The sequence below is a fragment of the Sinocyclocheilus rhinocerous genome, unplaced genomic scaffold (genome assembly GCF_001515625.1).
Source record: "Sinocyclocheilus rhinocerous isolate Xijiao unplaced genomic scaffold, SAMN03320098_v1.1 scaffold1931, whole genome shotgun sequence".
NCBI lineage: Eukaryota > Metazoa > Chordata > Actinopteri > Cypriniformes > Cyprinidae > Sinocyclocheilus > Sinocyclocheilus rhinocerous.
The window spans coordinates 222,665-242,361 of NW_015662696.1; the positions used below are offsets into that span (position 1 = coordinate 222,665).

The 19,697-nt window shown below is 39.6% G+C and overlaps 1 protein-coding gene across 1 annotated transcript in view; it reads right to left on the reverse strand.

Annotated features, from left to right (window-relative positions):
• sema6a (sema domain, transmembrane domain (TM), and cytoplasmic domain, (semaphorin) 6A) overlaps positions 1-19,697 on the reverse strand; it is a 75,913-nt gene that overhangs the window by 24,388 nt on the left and 31,828 nt on the right. Inside the window, exons 4-12 of the mRNA XM_016538359.1 lie at positions 14,207-14,267; positions 13,554-13,616; positions 12,264-12,365; positions 5,764-5,854; positions 4,949-5,068; positions 4,673-4,761; positions 3,038-3,255; positions 2,660-2,791; positions 1,023-1,178 (exon numbers count right to left, since the gene is read on the reverse strand). Coding sequence (XP_016393845.1) covers positions 1,023-1,178; positions 2,660-2,791; positions 3,038-3,255; positions 4,673-4,761; positions 4,949-5,068; positions 5,764-5,854; positions 12,264-12,365; positions 13,554-13,616; positions 14,207-14,267 — 1,032 coding nt within the window. The remainder of the gene's footprint in view (positions 1-1,022; positions 1,179-2,659; positions 2,792-3,037; positions 3,256-4,672; positions 4,762-4,948; positions 5,069-5,763; positions 5,855-12,263; positions 12,366-13,553; positions 13,617-14,206; positions 14,268-19,697) is intronic.

Sequence of the window (19,697 nt, forward strand, 5' to 3'; positions counted from 1 at the left end):
TTTTATGTAAAGCACTTTGAATTACCATTGTGTATGAAATGTGCTATACAAATAAACTTGCCTTGCCTTGCCTTGCCTTGCCTATTTTCTTAAAAGAAAAAAAAACTGTTTTCATGAAAAAAATGTTTTCATGCTTGGTGTTGCCAGATGTCTGATGTAATTTCTCAAACGACAACAATCATGATCAGAAATCGCAATTATAATTTTGAGCAAAATAATTGTGATTAAGTTAACCATTATGCAGCATGACTAAAACTAGACTAAAATTCCCAGACTTTTAGTCAACTAAAACTTGACTAAACAAAAAAAAACAGGACAGGTTGAGTAAATATGACAAAAACTAAAAAGGAATTTGATACAGGACTAAGACTAGATTAAGGAATTCTATTACAATGAATTTCCATTGATTTTCAGACTCGCTAAAGGAATTAAAGCGTTATCTGGCGACTGCTGGTCCAATTAGCAGCTCATCTCAGTCTTAATCAAATGTATGTATAATTTCCAAATCCGTATGCAAATACATTTTCAGGCTAATTAAAACTGGCAAGATGGAAATAAGAAGACAAATAAATTATACACTTTCCAAATCTGTGGAGTCTTTGAAGACGAGAGAAACAGATACAGACGCTTCTTCAGCAAATGTGTTTTCAATAACTCGGTTTTACTGGGGCACATTCACTCAAACCCAAATGAACAAACTTATCAGACTGAAACCAGACGTCGCTTCAAAGAGTCTCGTTCTGCTAGAAACAGATGATTCTCTCATAATTCATTTCATTATAGCAAAACAGGCAGCAGTCTTTCACTGTGCTTTTATAAGGAAGAAACGTCATCTTTCCTTCAGGGTTGAGCTGATTGAAAGATCTCATGAATCGCTCAGGTTTCATGTCTGAATTCAATGCAAATGACTCGATTCATCCATGAAAATGAGCAGCGCTTATGAAGATGGACTCGATTATTTAATTGCATGACAATAATCTCCATGCATGATGCAGAAGGACCTCTGACCCGACTCGACTCACCGGACCATCGTCTTGAGGAACCACGGCCGATTGGCGATGGAAGGAACGGCTTCATCCATCAGCGGGTGAAGCTTGATGAAGTTCAGCGTTTCATCCGGGAACTCGTTGGACACTTTGAATTTCTCTCCAGAGGAAGATCCTGCGCAGACGCCTGGCCTGAAGACGACAGCGGAACATCAAGCATCTCTATCTACTGCATCAGTGATATGAACATCTCAATGCTACAATCACGACAACAAGCTTAAAGCACTGTAATGAATCTCAGCTGCGACAGATATGTTGGCTGAAGTCAGGTTTATGGTTCTGCGCTGCTGCTGAATGGGAAATGCATTGCTTTATTCCCACCACAGAGGAAACAGAATTACACAGAGACGCGGTTGGCATGGTCGCTCTCATTAACACTTGACCTCATTTCACACAAACACATCATTTTATGTTAATCAGCGCAGGCGATAGTCCCGCCGATCATTACACAAAGACGAGCCATATGGAAGCAGATCTTCGCTTTGTAAAAACGCTCCTGTGAGATGATTTAATCAGCTTACGTGCTCGCAAACACTTGTGTGCACGTAACAGATACAAACACGTTTAAAGAAAATACAATCAAATATAAAATAATTAATTAAAAATAAAATAATAAAATAAAATTTAATATTTAATTAATTAAATTTTTAGTAGTTAATTTAATTAATTAGTTATTTAAAAATTAAACGAAATAAAATCTAACTTTAATTATTATTTTAATAAGTTAAATAACTTTGAGACTATAAATGAATGCATGCATTTATGTTGATTATCCCAGAACATGTTGAATACTTGATTCTGATTGGTTGTCAGATGTTGAATTATTTTCTATAAGTCAGAGTTCCATGTTTGCTGACTGCATTATGGTTTCAGAACTAGTAATGCTGGTTTGAGCTGCAAGACAGCACAGGTGAACAAGGTAAATACTTTAATCGATCTCACCATACTTCCCCATTTGATCAATCACAGTACATTAAGACAGCTGTGTTGTATTACAAGTTGTTTAAATATGCAAATTAGACATTATATAATTAAATATGCACCGATTTGCATGCAATATTGGATAAATATTCAAAATTCTTCAGGTTCAAAATTCTTGTTTTATTTTCTTGTCATATTAGAGTTAAAGGTTTTTGGGTTTCTCTCTTTATCGCTCCATAAATCAGAAAATACTGTCAGCAGACAGAACGCAAACACATTTTCACCATATTTTCAGGAGTAAAATGTTGTATAAATCAGTGTGAATGAAATATGAACAAACCTTCAGAATATAGAGAGGAATAAAACTGTAAAGTTTGCTGTTTGTAAGAGAAACCTTCAGAATATAGAGAGAAATAAAACTGTAAAGTTTGCTGTTTGTAAGAGAATAAACTCTTTAAAGATTGAAATCTACAGATGCAAATAGATAAAGTGCAATACAATAAACACTTAAACGTGTGTTTTGGATATTTTCTCTCCACTAGTCTGAAAGAAGAGACTTGATATGGAAGCGAAATAGACTGAAAAGTGCATGAAACACTGGTTTGGTCTGCAGTGTCTCGCCGGTGAATGAGGAGAATGACTGAGAGCTGGACTGTAAGTAGAGACCCAATGGAAGCGTATGGGATGGATACCTGGGTCTGGGCACCTTCTCCTCGGGGACGGGGGTCCAGGTGGAATCTGGTGACTTCTGCTCTTTGAAGCGTCCGGTGAAGGCCGCCGAGATCTCCGCCATGTCATAAGCGCAGACGGCTGATCCCGGGATACTGTAACACACGGAGACACGCTTTCAGCAAAATAACACAACTGTGAAACACTCCTGCTCGGACACGAGCGGCACACAAGGTTGGATTGTGATCTTATGAACTGTGAATCTCAGTGAGGCAGAAGAGCCGTGGGTCAGAAGCTCTAACTAACACACCCGCATTGTGTGTCGCCTTCCCATCATCACGGGAATCTCACATTTCCCAGCGGCCTGCTGGAGCTCAATGCTGACCTGCTATTCTCTGTACCTGTTGTACGGCGTGGAGAAGGTGGCCATGACCACGTCGCGGCCGCTGATGTGGATGACGTCGGTGACGGCCTGCAGGATGCTGAAGTAGAAGTGCGAGTCTCCAGGGATGGAGCAGTTGAGGCGCGTCTTCAGGAAAGAAGTCCACTGTTTCTCCAGCACTCGCTGAGAGCCGCCACGGTCGTTCTTACACACGCGAGCCACTCGCGGAAACACCACCTGATCGGAGAGACACGTTAAACACGTCCTACATACACGTCACGCTCTCAAAAACACTAGAAACGCTTCAGGAGAATTAAACTGAGCCTGGATTCTGCATTTCTGTCCCTGATGGAGTCACCTTTGCTGGTTTAAAAGACAATAATAGGGCTGGGTTGAAAACATTGATTTCTTGATTTGAATCGATTCTCATTTTGATGAACCAATATCGATTCTTAAATCCAAAGAATAAATGTGTGCTTTTTTCAGTTGATGCGCGAACAAAACTTCTCTGAACATTATTTGTAGCTCCTGCCATCCAATAACCACAATAATCTTAGCTACTTTTGATATGAAACAAAGTCTCAGCTTTCAAATTCTGTCAACTATTCAATCAATAAATGTGTTTTTGTGGCTCTTTAATGTGTGGTGTCAGATCCTCTTTACTACTAGTTATAGCAGCAAATAAACATGAACGAACATCAGAAGAATCAGAGCAACTCACTGAAATCAATCATGAATCATGTAATCGATCAATCAGTGATTTAACCGCAGAAAGACGTCAGTAAATCAGCTTGAGATCAATAATGTCATGTCATATTATAATACATTATATTACGTAATACATTTTTATAATAAAAACTGCCTTCTGTGCAATTTAAATGCTTATAAATCTTTTTAATATAGTGACAGGGTTTATTGTATAGTTTACAGCATTAGTTGAGAGATTTTTTGTATCCAAATGAATCCAGGAATCAAATTACAAGCTTGTGAATCAAAATCTAATCATGAAATTTGTCTCAATACCTAGCCTTAATTAATAGTCAGTAATATTATCGATGTAACTGCACTGACGCGATCAGATGAGAACAAAACTTGATCTGAATGACGACACAATTGAGCTGCTTTACAGCTGACATTTGAGTTTGAATCATTGATTCATAGATCACTGATTCTGTTCTGTTGATTCTGTATTGTATAAAGCGCTATAGAAACAAATGTGATGTGACATATTCCTCCTGCTGACAGCGCTGTCATAGATGTTGCTGTAATTGGAGAGCCGTTAGTGGAGTATGAGGGTAATTACAGTAATCTGGCAGGTTGGTCCGTACAGTAACTGGAGAGACTCACATTCACTGGAGACGCTCAGGCTGTAATTACTCCTCACTGAATCAGCCTCTCAAATCTCACATCTTCTGCCTCTGAACTCGCAACAATGAGCCTTTGTCATGCACTCACAACACTCACAGACCAGGAAGTCAATTCTGGACTATTTAGGGCCCGTCGTTCGTCCGTCGTTCGTTGTTTGTGTTATTTTTAGTACCTGCGTCCTGACAGGCCGTGCCCTAGATCTCTTAAAAACCCTCACATATTTCTTACGCCCACTTCCTGTCTGCGGCGCTGAAGCAGGAAAACACGCTAGATGTTTTTCCCGTACCTTCCCCATGCTGTTGTACTCCATGGCGATTTCCCGAAAGAAGAAGTAGATGAACTCGCCATAGTTGACCGCCTGGATGAAATATGGCTCTGAAATCAACAAGAGCAATTGTGAGCTCAGATATCAAAACATCTCAGCGTGAATTAGAATCATAGTATAATGTGATGAAGTTTGAAGAGTGATGAAACAGTCCTAGAGTTGACCGGATGAGCTCATCTCTGACGGGATCAGCGGACGTGACGGCAGGTCGTGTTTCTGTCGGTAAAATCACCTCACCTTTCAGCCATTTAGAGTCGTGTTTGACCGTCCTGAGGGTGGCACTGTCACCCAGACTGCGGTAGATCACCGCATCGATCGCCAGGAAGTCCGTGACCGTGGCCGAGTATAACTTCCCATCTACAGCAGAAAACAACAGCGTTTAAACACTTCAAAATGAATCCAACATCTATACAAAAAACAAACAAACTCTCAACTACAAATACAACACTCTGTGATCCTTATATCTAATTATGTTATATTAAATGTATGCATTTATAATTAACCATATTCCCTGCTGTATTTTATGCTGTCTAATTTTCCTGAATTCATTTTCTTGAAAATTTTAGGATTTTCTCTTAGAAATAGCCAGTAAATTGCACAAATAATTACAAAGAAATGGCAAGTAACGCATTGATTGATTGACATGACATTTTGAAGTAGATTTTTTATGTAAAATATCTTCGTTTTTAACTTGGAAACATGATTTTTTGCTGTGTATAATGGCGTTATTTTAGCCGCACGAGCGCTGGGAAGGCAGAACTTTCTCTGGCCTGCGACTGGAAGGTTTTACGGCCGCTAATGGAGGAATGAGTCATGCGGGTTTTCCATCTCCAGGGTTATTTTTGCTGCTGTGTTTCGGGGAGGGACTCCCAGAGATGCTCTCTAACCGCAGCACAATAGTTTCATGTGTTTCCAGAGGGGCCGCACACGAGTCGCTGCCAGCAAACGCTCTTCCCAGAAACAGGGAGCGACTGTTGCTCCGGCCGTATTCCCACATTCTTCTGACAGACGTTCATTATGGAAGTGTTTCAGACGTGACGGCGGTGTCTTACCGGCGAACAGGGCCACGTTGGCGTGTTTGGCGTCGTATGGGCAGCGAGCCATTCCGCTGATCTCATCGCCCACGGCATCCAGACTGTCCATCTGCAGGAATGAAGGGAATGGTCAGAGGTCAGAGGTCAAACCCACCCTAACCTTCAGCGTCTGAGACTTTCACACACGTCGTGGTGTTATTTTTAAAGCTCTTCCTCTCTGATGCCTGCCAAGACCAGCCGCTCACGCCAGCCGCTCATTTCGCTTGCTATTTCTATCGTGGCGAATCTGAAGAAGGGTCAATCAGGAGTCGAACGCGCTCACATGTGACGTATCAGGAACCCAATTAACATTCCTCTGGAAATACACTGAAACAAACACGGATCAGGAATGTCAGGGTATTCCCGCTCCGCAGCACGACAGGGAGGAAGAACAAACCAGGAATTTCACCGATTAATAAACTCGTGACAGCATCAATATTAGCAATTACACCACACAGTTTACAAGATCATATACCTGTCAAATACAGCATTTACTCTGATCTTTAACGTCACATCTTCACATCTTTGCCTTTCTTTGAACAAAACCAATGCTTGAAAATGCTGGATTCGTTATTATTCTTACAACAATAGAACAGTACAATGATAAACTCACTTATATTAAACAGAACATTTATTGACAAAAACCAGATAGGTGACGTACGGAGCTGCACATGACAAAGATATATTTATTGCAGCCACAAATTGAGAATTCCTTCCTCCGACTCGATTCGTTCCCTCGTTTGATTAGATCATGGCCACGCTGTACTAATTAATTCCCTCATTTTGACATAATTAAAATGAGACAAATTACTATATAACTTAGCAATGATTTACCACAACAAAGGAATGAATTCTTAATTTGTGGGCAACGATATTTATATTTGTCCCGCATGTCATGTGTGCAGAAAGATCTCTTCCATGAAGCTTCTTTGAAACAAACTGCATTGTATAAAGCACTATAGAAATAAATGTGACCATGTAATAATCTAAAGCAAAAAATCTCATAATTAGTCACTGAACAGAGAGACTGCGGCAGCAAATTAACACCTTCAGTACAAATGCTGATTAAAGCTGGTTTATTCAACAGGTTCAACAGTCATAAATCAGTCGGGAAAAAATAAATGCCATGAAATGCTGTTTAAGGCAATGCATAATGTATTATCTACTCGAAAGCTGATTTAATTCTCATTCACATCTGACAAAATGTTTTTTTTCTCTATAAGGGCTACTGGATCTTAGCGCTGCGTTCGACACTATCGACCACAACATTCTTTTGAGCAGACTACAAAATTATGTTGGCATTAGTGGAATTGCATTGTTTTATCTGACCGTCAACAATTCGTAGCAGTGAGTGACGAGATATCATATCGATCACAAGTACAGTATGGAGTACCACAAGGCTCAGTACTAGGACCGTTTTTTTTTCACGCTTTACATGTTACCCTTGGGAGATACCATCAAGAAACACGGTGTTAGCTTTCACTGTTATGCTGATGATACTCAGCTCTATATTTCTTCACGGCCCAATGAAACATACCATTTCGCAAAACTAACGGAATGCATAGTTGACATAAAAACTGGATGACTAGTAATTTCCTACAGCTAAATTCTGAAAATACAGAGGTGTTAATTATTCTACCAAAAACCTCTGCATGTAATAACCTACTGTCTAACACTTGATGGCTGCTCTGTTAATTCCTCATCATCAGTTAGGAACCTAGGTGTGCTATTTGATAGGAATTTTTCCTTTGAAAGTCACGTTTCTAGCATTTGTTTAGATATATTAAAAATATATCTAAATTACGACCTATGCTCTCAATGTCAAATGCGCACTTAATAAACCAATAAGTCCAGCTGGTCCAAAATGCAGCAGCTAGTGTTCTTAGAGTGTTTACTATTGTCTTCTTGCATTATTGATAAACTATTTTCCTGTTTATCACTGTAAAGCTGCTTTGACACAATCTGTATTGTATTGAGGCGCTATATAAATAAAGCTGACTTGACTTAAATGTATCATAACAGAATTGCAATTTGAATTTAAGAGAATAGATTTAAAATGAACTGAAATTCAATGAAATTGTCAAAAAGGAAGATTTATCAAAATGTTTAATTATAGCTTGACAAACGTTGTGCAAAAGTTAAAGTATGATAAAAGAAAAGTAAAAAATATATAAACTTCTGTATAATTTATATTACTTATTTAATATCTTTGCATCTGCCTTACTTTAAAACAAATGCTTACTTTGTGGTTCATTATCATTAAGTCGCATTGTTTGTCCAAATGAACTAAATGGGTAATGTAATCGTGTATAGCCCAACACTGTGTACCACCGGTAACACCGAATACCGCGGTAGAACAAATTCAGAATGGGTTGTTATCACAGCCATGTGATGGCAGGCGCTCCGATCATCTCTGAAATAGTTACGGGCCGCTTCTGTTGTCAGTAATGCAGCTCGCCCCGCTCCGCCTGGCAACAGCTGATGTAATGGACAGCAGCCGTATATCCAGCAGCTCACGCTGGCATGAGGCGCTCGGAGCTGGGCACGAGTGCGGCCGCAGATGGGCTCTCGGGAGGAGGCCGTGGATCAGAGCATCCGTTCAGGAGAACAGTTGTACACTGATGATTAATCTGGGACGACTTTGGCCCTCAAACAGACGCTCTTTTCAGAGCCGTCGCACCAGGGATATGGAAAGCAGACATGCTGTCAGAGTGGACACTACGCCGCCAGAACCGCGCCGCTCGAGGGTTTCCAAAGGTTACGGGCCGCTTCTGTTGTCAGTAATGCAGCTCGTCCCGCTCCGCCTGGCAACAGCTGATGTAATGGACACCAGCCGTATATCCAGCAGCTCACGCTGGCATGAGGCGCTCGGAGCTGGGCACGAGTGCGGCCGCAGATGGGCTCTCGGGAGGAGGCCGTGGATCAGAGCATCCGTTCAGGAGAACATTTGTACACTGATGATTAATCTGGGACGACTTTGGCCCTCAAACAGACGCTCTTTTCAGAGCCGTCGCACCAGGGATATGGAAAGCAGACATGCTGTCAGAGTGGACACTACGCCGCCAGAACCGCGCCGCTCGAGGGTTTCCAAAGGCTGACGGTCCGCGGGGGAAAATCTGTGAGCGGCTAGTGGTGCTTTTGGCAATCGCGCTTCAGCATCTCTCTCTGCTGGACCGAGCCAGTTATTAGACAGCGACGGCTGGCAGAAGATCTCGCACACGCCTCTCTTCCGGTCATTCTGTGATTCACTGACTGATGATGGAGCCAAATTGAGCAAAAACACTGAACAAGCTCAAAACACAGAGACTAAACCAGCCGCTCAATGTGAAAACAGCATTTAGAGCCAATACCATCACAGCAAACACCATGAAAACCAGCCTTTTTTTCGGGTTCCCTCACAAACACGCTGGTGAACTCAAAGCCGAAGTGTGTTGACTATTTCTGAACCAGTTTACCAATCACTGGTCAGACAACACATGATCACACTGACACAGGGATCCTGCATGTTTAGGGCAAGTTTAAAAAAATCCTATGACTAATTGAACAGTGTTGGGGAAAGATGCTTTTAAAAGTAACGCATTACAATATTGCATTAAAGCTGCAAGCAGCGATGAAAGGGCCCTCGCACCCGGGCTCACCGCCACCCGGTGGCTTTTGGAAAAGAGCAACGAGTGGGCAATATGCATTTAAAGTGGTAAATATAAGAGGAATATGTCAAAGTCATTTATATGCGCCAAACTTCCTGCTGCCAGCTGGTGGCGCTATGACTATAACTGGACGTTGGCATATAGATGTCTTCAGGCCAAGACTTTTATCAAACATGTGAAGTCTGGTGCAGATTGAACATGGTATGTTTGAGTTAGTGCAAACAAAGTCATTTCCTGTTGCCAGCAGGTGGCGCTATAATTATTACTGAATATTGATGTGTAGATGTCCTCTGGCCAGTATTGTTACTAAACATGTGATGTTTGGTCCACATTGGACATTGCATGTTTCAGTTAGTGTAAACAAAGTCAATTCCAGTTGCCAGCAGGTGGCGCTATGATTATTTTTGAATATTGGCTTTAAGATGTGTTCTGGCCAGGACCCTTTATCAAACGTGAAGTTTGGGGCAGATCGGACATTGTATGTTTAAGTTAGTGTAAAACAAGTAATTTCCTGTTGCCAGTAGGTGGCGCTATGATTATAACTGAACACACCATCGGTGCTCGGGCCCTAATTACTCCACACAAAAGTAACTAATTTCGCTACGTTACTTTTGTGTTACTTTTTGTCACTGCGCTGCATTTTCTTACTTGTTTTTTAATAACAAAAAAAAACCAAAGTTATATTTTTGGCAACTGTAAAGGTTCTTTCACATCAGAAGTGAATGAATAAACCTCAGACTGAAGGAAGAGTCTCTGTCTCTGATTTCTCTCAACATGCGGACAGGAGAGCTGTCAGTCAATACACGGAAAAACAAAGTAACTGGCATTACTTATTTGAAAAAGTAACTCAGATATTTTCTTGTAACATTCTGTGATTCACTGACTGATGATGGAGCCAAATTGAGCAAAAACACTGAACAAGCTCAAAACACAGAGACTAAACCAGCCGCTCAATGTGAAAACAGCATTTAGAGCCAATACCATCACAGCAAACACCATGAAAACCAGCCTTTTTTTCGGGTTCCCTCACAAACACGCTGGTGAACTCAAAGCCGAAGTGTGTTGACTATTTCTGAACCAGTTTACCAATCACTGGTCAGACAACACATGATCACACTGACACAGGGATCCTGCATGTTTAGGGCAAGTTTAAAAAAATCCTATGACTAATTGAACAGTGTTGGGGAAAGATGCTTTTAAAAGTAACGCATTACAATATTGCATTACTCCACACAAAAGTAACTAATTGCGCTACGTTACTTTTGTGTTACTTTTTGTCACTGCGCTGCATTTGCTTACTTGTTTTTTAATAACAAAAAAACCCAAAGTTATATTTTTGGCAACTGTAAAGGTTCTTTCACATCAGAAGTGAATGAATAAACCTCAGACTGAAGGAAGAGTCTCTGTCTCTGATTTCTCTCAACATGCGGACAGGAGAGCTGTCAGTCAATACACGGAAAAACAAAGGAACTGGAGTTACTTATTTGAAAAAGTAAAAGTTACTTTACTAGTTACTTGAAAAAAGTAATCTGATTACGTTACTTGTAATGCATTGCCCCAACACTGCAACTGAACAACACTGAAGTGACTAGAGCTGAATTACGACACTATTGTCTTCCGTAGAGCTGCTTCACAGCGGAGTTTGTCTCATATTTGATGAAGTTTGCAACACTGATTCTGTTATTTTCTGTGAAGCTTCTTTGACACAAACTGCATTGTGAAACACCCTGCAGCAACACTGTATCATCATCAGCGTCTGCCACGCTTTCATTCAGCTGTTTGGATGTCAGATGAGCAGTGCGGCTGAGGTCAGAGGTCAGAGGTCACGCTAACACAGCAGCCTTACCTTGTAGGTCCGACAGGACGGGTTGAAGGCGTTGGTTCCGCACACAAACAGAGAGTCGTCGCTCTGCTGCAGCAGGACCTTGATGAAGTTATGGCACTCGTCCTGGAACGAGACGAGAAACACGTCTGTGTGCAGTACACTTAATCAATCCTCCATCATTACATCATCTCTGCTGAATAAAATCCAACGCTTTTGGCTGCGGATTCCAAAAATAGTGTCTGTTTTGCTGGAGAGACTCACACGTTCTCACTAAACATTTCGTAGCATCTTTCCTTTTACAACTTTGTACCACAAACACATGATTCCTGTCTGAATCTGAGCCAGATTACAATTATTTGTTCAATTTTCACATGCATGACATTATTTGTTTGTCTGTTCCTGATTTCGAGGTCAGAATTATGGCCAGTGACAGAAGAAAATGCAAACATGAGCTTTAACTGCATCCAAACAGATGATAAAATTATAGATGTTATTGGGAAAAAGCTTATTTAATTCTAAACGTGTTTGTAAAGTTTTTGACATTAAATAAAGTATTTGAAAAATTTTTACACTCCTTTGCAGATTGCAAGTTATATTAAGCATTTTAAATACTTATTTTTGTCATTAAAACTGTTTTTTTTTTTTTTGACTTTAGGTTAATTAATTAGAAAAATCTGGATTCTTATTTAGAGAAAAAACTGTACATGGAAAGTTTTTAATTGATATTTTTGAACTCATCATCATCAAATTAGGTAATATTTGGTCTTTTATGCAAACAAAGTAGAGCTGCTTCACAGCGGAGTTTGTCTCATATTTGATGAAGTTTGCAACACTGATTCTGTTATTTTCTGTGAAGCTTCTTTGACACAAACTGCATTGTGAAACACCCTGCAGCAACACTGTATCATCATCAGCGTCTGCCACGCTTTCATTCAGCTGTTTGGATGTCAGATGAGCAGTGCGGCTGAGGTCAGAGGTCAGAGGTCACGCTAACACAGCAGCCTTACCTTGTAGGTCCGACAGGACGGGTTGAAGGCGTTGGTTCCGCACACAAACAGAGAGTCGTCGCTCTGCTGCAGCAGGACCTTGATGAAGTTATGGCACTCGTCCTGGAACGAGACGAGAAACACGTCTGTGTGCAGTACACTTAATCAATCCTCCATCATTACATCATCTCTGCTGAATAAAATCCAACGCTTTTGGCTGCGGATTCCAAAAATAGTGTCTGTTTTGCTGGAGAGACTCACACGTTCTCACTAAACATTTCGTAGCATCTTTCCTTTTACAACTTTGTACCACAAACACATGATTCCTGTCTGAATCTGAGCCAGATTACAATTATTTGTTCAATTTTCACATGCATGACATTATTTGTTTGTCTGTTCCTGATTTCGAGGTCAGAATTATGGCCAGTGACAGAAGAAAATGCAAACATGAGCTTTAACTGCATCCAAACAGATGATAAAATTATAGATGTTATTGGGAAAAAGCTTATTTAATTCTAAACGTGTTTGTAAAGTTTTTGACATTAAATAAAGTATTTGAAATTTTGTTACACTCCTTTGCAGATTGCAAGTTACATTAAGCATTTTAAATACTTCTTTTTGTCATTAAAACTGTTTTTTTATTTTTTTATTTTTTATTTTTTTTGACTTCAGGTTAATTAATTTGAAAAATCTGGATTCTTATTTAGAGAAAAAACTGTACATGGAAAGTTTTTAATTGATATTTTTGAACTCATCATCATCAAATTAGGTAATATTTGGTCTTTTATGCAAATATGAGCCAGATTTTCTGTAGTGCATGCAAACAGCCACAGATAATCACAGATCTTATGAAAAAAGCTTATTTATTTATAAACTAGTGTTTATGTAAAGTTATTTGACATGAAATGGAGTATCTGAACATTTCCCACTCCTTTACAGATTGTAACTTCAATGATACAATTTGCACTTTTTGTCATTAAAACCAAAATTTTTATAATTTGGCTGCTTTTGTGACTAAGTGCATTAATGCTGGCACACATATATATAATTTGAAAAAATCATTCTTATATTTTGTGAAAAACTTGAAAGATTTTATTGATGTTTTTGAACTCAGCATCATCAAATTATGTAATATCAGGCCTTTCTTTGCAAATCAGCAGATATTTTTCTCAGGGTGCAGGGCTGTGCGATCAATGACATCATCACTCCTCGGTGACATCATCACTCATCTGTGACATCATCACTCTGTGACATCATCACTAATCTGTGACATCATCACTCCTCAGTGACATCATCACAGCGCAGCTGTACCTTGTGTTTGCCTTTCATCCTGCAGGTGTCCACGTCGGCCTGCCTGGACTTCCACGTCAGCTTCTGTCGACAGAAAATCAATGTCAGATCGATAGATTGGACTCAATTACAGCTCTCTGTCACGGCCTGGAGGGTCAAACAAGCCCCGATGACTGATTAAACTACATCCCGCTCTGATCGATCTCCATCAATCAGCCTCAGGTCAGCACATGAATCTGGGCCTCGCTGCGTGACGCATGACAGCGACTCCTGATGAGATAAAGCTCTTAGAGAGAGAGAGAGACGCTTGCTTCGTTTGCTGCCAGGTAATTAAGAGCAGGACAGAACTCTATCCTCAGACTCACCTTACTGAAGAAGATCTCCTCCGCATTGGCCGTCTCGATGTCCACCGTGTAAATGTGATCCCTGTGAAGACATTCACACTTTCATTCGTCTTCAGCTTCAATATCAGAGACACTCATGTGAGGAAAGAGACTGGCCACATTAATGATCACTAAATCAGCCTCAGGTCCGCACATGAATCTGGGCCTCGCTGCGTGATGCATGAGAGCGACTCCTGATGAGATAAAGCTCTTAGAGAGAGAGAGAGAGACGCTCGCTTCGTTTGCTGCCAGGTAATTAAGAGCAGGACAGAACTCTATCCTCAGACTCACCTTACTGAAGAAGATCTCCTCCGCATTGGCCGTCTCGATGTCCACCGTGTAAATGTGATCCCTGTGAAGACATTCACACTTTCATTCGTCTTCAGCTTCAATATCAGAGACACTCATGTGAGGAAAGAGACTGGCCACATTAATGATCACTATTACAGCATCAACGGCATTAATAAACAGTGAGGACACAGCAGCCCTGTAGTGAGCGTGTGTAGGCTGTAAATCCTGAGCAGCTTTATAAATGAACAAATGCCAGACGCCGCTTCTGTTCCACCGTTGCAGTGTAAAGAGGGCTTTTGTTAAGGTTGATTGGTAACAGTCTGTAATATTCTGAATGAAGCAACTGGTTCAATTTAAGTATTTGACATGAAAAAAAACCTGATACATTTAATAAGGTAATTCTGAAAAATTGTCCCTGGAAATCAATCCCACTGAGCAAATATTGGAATTTTCTGACTCTGCACACAAACATATTTTTAGAATTACAAAATACATTTTTGAATTTCAATTTCAATTTGAATGGAGACAACAAACAGGATACAGAATTTCAATTTGGATTTAAGAAAGTAGTATTAAAACGAACTGAAATTCAACAAAATTAGTTAAAAACAAACCTTGACTTATTATAGTTAACTAAAATGATTAAAAACATTTTAATTAACTGAAATAAAATAAAAATGAAATCAGATGAATGAAAATGATAAATGCTGCCTTGGCAAATAACTGAAATATGTTTAAGCCGAAGCACTAAAATGAAACTAAAACTGAACTAAAACTAAAAAACTACAATTGAAATAAAAATAAATAAACAAACCAAATCAAAATGAAAACTATACAAATAATGCTGTGCAAATGGTGTAAAAAAAAATGTAAATAAAATCTTGCGCATATGTATATATACTTAAGAAATATAAACTAAATTAAATATTAAACAAAATTATGGACAAGGATGACAGAACACTTCATTTCCCAGAATGCCATTAGCTGATGAATTTCTCAGAATGGTGATTCAGTAAAGTCCAGGTCAACTTCTCTTGTGTTCTGGCCATTTCTTCGAATCTGAGCTGCCATGTTGATGTTCATGTGTGTAAGATCATCTCACGCGACTGGAACATGTTTTGAATCTGATCCAGTGTTCAGACTTGAGATGAATTCAATCCAATCTTCCTCGCTACTTCAATCTAATAGAAAAGCCATTTGTGAAATGAATGCTGTTGCGCGGGTCACCAGAGGCACAGCGATCTCAAGACCAATGAAACTCCTCAGACATTATGAAGAGCCCAGTAATGAATCACAGTGGCATTAGAGAGAGAGTGTGTGTGTGTGTGTGTGTGTGTGTGTGCGAGTGTAGTGTGTGTGATGGACAGAAACGCTCATTCAGTCCTCCAGCAGTATTAATCAGATCAGCTCAATTACTCAGGCTGGTGAATCTGACGGCTGCGTGAGAGTCACACAGAGCCGAACTCCAGCGATTGTGTTTCTCACTGATGAATTTCAATCAGCACAGGTACAGTGTCGCTCCGCGCTCATTAGTGAAATTCCACTCTAGCGCGTAATTACTGACGATCTCAGTGAAAACTGATGAAGTTACTGCAGAGCAGACCGAGAACACTCTGTTCATCTTATTCGGTTTCTTATTATTTATGTTGTTCATCTGTGTGTTGATGCAGCAACTACTGAAACCGATGGACTCACGGCCCTCAGACTTTCTTGAATGCAGCTTACAAAAGACTAAATTAATTATTTTTACATTTGATAATTAAGTTCCATGATTATTGTAGGTACACAATTATTTTGAAGCCAAAATGTGTCAGAACCAAGTAACTTGAGCATGAAGGTAGTTTGGGGAATCTGTCCGAAACTTAAAAAAAAAAAAAAAATTAAAATTAATTAATTTGTCAATACACAGAGTGAAAAAATTTGGAGTAGAAACAATTTTCATTCAGAATTTTTTTCACAAATAACTACAATGAAACTGCAAGACATCGAATTAAACACAGCATTCTGAAGTAAAGAATGAAATAGTATTTTCTTGTAAAACATACTCCAATAATCAGTTTTATTTACAGTGCAAAACAACCCGAGAGTTTTAGCATTTAGCGAGGCATGTTTTATAAATCCATCTAAACATCAGCCTTTTATAACAATCTCTTCAGCGGTCAGTCAAAGTACAGATCTCAGCCTCGGAGTCACAAACTGTGCTCCAAACGCAGAGATAAAGTACAGTTTAGCCTCAGTGTGCAGAGAAGATGGTTTAAACTCATCTGTTTATATAAGCTACAGAAAACCAGGAAGACTGAATCTATGCAGGAATCTATTCTGGATATTCTTAATATTCTGGAAGAGCGACAGTAAAGCATTAATAATGCATGTTCTCACGTCAGTTCACAATTCAGAATGATATAATTGGGTCTGAAGACAAGCTTAAGGAACGTTTTAGTATAAACAGTTATTTTTATTTGGGTTGGATTTTTACCATGAAACACAAATGTTTTTTTGTTTGTTTTTTTAATCAAAAAGTCGATCCCATGTTTTTACATGCATGAAAATAATCACTGGCAGCTGAGTTCACTGTGAAAATTCTATGATATGTGACCCTGGAGCACAAAACCAGTCATAAGGGTCAATTTTTCGAAATTGAGATTTATGCATCATCTGAAAGCTGAATAAATAATCTTTCCATTGATGTATGGTTTGTTAGGATAGGACAATATTTGAAAATCTAAATCTGGGTATCATCTGCATAGCTGTGATAGGCGATTTGGTAATAAATAAATCAATCAAAATTGTTATCTTGAACTGGGCAGATGTTTTTATTTTGTCATATCATTCAGCCCTAATCTGAACCCGACCTCCACACGTCTTATAAAACGACAGACTCTCAGTCTTATGAGGCAGAACTGACACGCTCATGAACATCTTCACTAGTGTTGAAGACGTGTCTATCAGCAGCAGCACTGATAAACGCTCTCTCTCCAGCAGGACGGGTCCCGCATCATTACCTTAAGGAGCTCTTTAAGGACAGATTTACGGTCTCTGTTCACACGGTCCTGCTATGAGAGCGAGACGAGCGGCCGTCAGTGTGACGGTGTCATTCCAAAGCATAATATTATACGATATGAATAATATCGGTCTTTAAATGCAAGATATTTAAAGTGTACTTGAAGTATACTTGCAATAGTTCCTGGCTCAAATATGGTTTAGCAAGATTTTAATAAAGAGAATGTTACTTGAATCAGGTTAAATGCAGTTTAAGTTGACTAGCTGAATGTTAAAAAATAATAGGCAAGGCAAGGCAAGTTTATTTGTATAGCACATTTCATACACAATGGTAATTCAAAGTGCTTTACATAAAAGAAAAGAAAAAAATAATCACAACAATAAAACAAGGAATTTAAAAACTTTGAAAATGATTTTAAAAAACCAGAATCACACCAAGATTCCTGACTTTATTTTTAGTTGTTAGACCCCTAGAGTCAAGGTATGCATTCACCTTGAGAACTTCATCTTTGTTTCCAAATGCAATGACTTCAGTTTTTTCCTTGTTTAACTGAAGAAAGTTCTCGCACATCCAACTGTTAATTTCATCAATGCATTGGCAGAGGGAGTCAATGGGGCTGTAGTCATTTGGAGATAAGGCTAGGTAAATCTGGGTATCATCTGCATAGCTGTGATAGGCGATTTGGTAATAAATAAATCAATCAAAATTGTTATCTTGAACTGGGCAGATGTTTTTATTTTGTCATATCATTCAGCCCTAATCTGAACCCGACCTCCACACGTCTTATAAAACGACAGACTCTCAGTCTTATGAGGCAGAACTGACACGCTCATGAACATCTTCACTAGTGTTGAAGACGTGTCTATCAGCAGCAGCACTGATAAACGCTCTCTCTCCAGCAGGACGGGTCCCGCATCATTACCTTAAGGAGCTCTTTAAGGACAGATTTACGGTCTCTGTTCACACGGTCCTGCTATGAGAGCGAGACGAGCGGCCGTCAGTGTGACGGTGTCATTCCAAAGCATAATATTATACGATATGAATAATATCGGTCTTTAAATGCAAGATATTTAAAGTGTACTTGAAGTATACTTGCAATAGTTCCACCTTAGCACAATCAAGTATACTTCAGTAACTCTAGTTGGACTTCAGCACAATTAAAGCGCATTAAGTACTAAATTAGCTGTTCCAATTTAGCAGACTGTAAGTATACCAGTTTAGTATATCAAAAGTATTGGTATTGCAGGGTACATTTATTAAGTACATAAATATGTAAATGTATCTGTAGTATACTTAGCATGAAATAAATGTATTTAAGTATATTTATATTTCACTAGGGTGAACAGGGAACTTTTTTTTTTAAATAACTAATAGATCTCTCCTAACATACCCAGATGATTACATTAAGAATTACAAACTTTTTTGTATTCAATGTTTTCTGTTTAAATATGCAAATGAGGCAATCTCTAATTCAACATGTACCTTGCACAAATATCCAGCACATTAATCTGAACGCTGGATAAAGCCAGGTTCATAACTCTTGACTGATTTTGTTGGTTTTTCTAGAGAAGCAGAAATCATGATTCAAATGTGATTTATCATTATATCAGTGGACCTATATGATTGAAATTTGTTTTTATTTTCCTGACTGGATTGAGCCATAGAGAGTTTCATTGTCAATCAAGAATCTATTTATCTAGCCGTACGAGTTTCCCTCATTGATTCTGTTATTTTCCTGTTGATCTCTGTCAAGCTGCTTTCACACAATCTGTATTGTACAAAGCACTTTATAAATAATGGCAACTTGATTAGAGAGCATCGGACTGGATCTGTTTATCCAAAGGAAAGAAAGTGAATAATCACATTCAAACATGCATACATCTGTCAAAAACAATCTAAAGCTCAACCCCTGCTACGTTTGATGGGTTTGATTGGTATGTGTTTGAGTTCAGGTCTGATGCGGTTTGTGCTGGTCGTCCAGACGCTCAACAGAGGCTCTTTGTGTGCAGGAATGTGTTTCTCATGCGTGCGTCCATCTGGTGGCCTTTTGTCAAACTCTCTCACTCTGTGTTCTCAGAGAAAGGAGCTCATTAGAATGCATCTCACACCTGTCAATCTACACCAGCATGACACCCCCTCCGCTGAAGCTCCGCCTCCATCACGCGTGAGGCCGTCATTTGCGGCTCCAGAACGTTCTCATGTTCCTCAGCTGTTCTGGTGTCAGTAGCAGCAGCGTCTCTCTCGGTTCTCAGGACGGGGGGGGGTTTGTGTTGCTACGGGACGCCGCGGCCGCAGCCTGAGGAATGTGGACAATGTCCCGCATGCACCTCCAGACCCACTGACACCAGCCCGACAGAGCTCAGCTGTTTGTGTGTGTGTGTGTGTGTGTGAGAGAGAGAGTGTGTGTGTGTGTGTGTGTGTGTGTGAGTGAGTGGGTGAATGAGTGAGTGAGTGAATGAGTGTGTGTGAGTGAGTGTGTGTGAGAGAGTG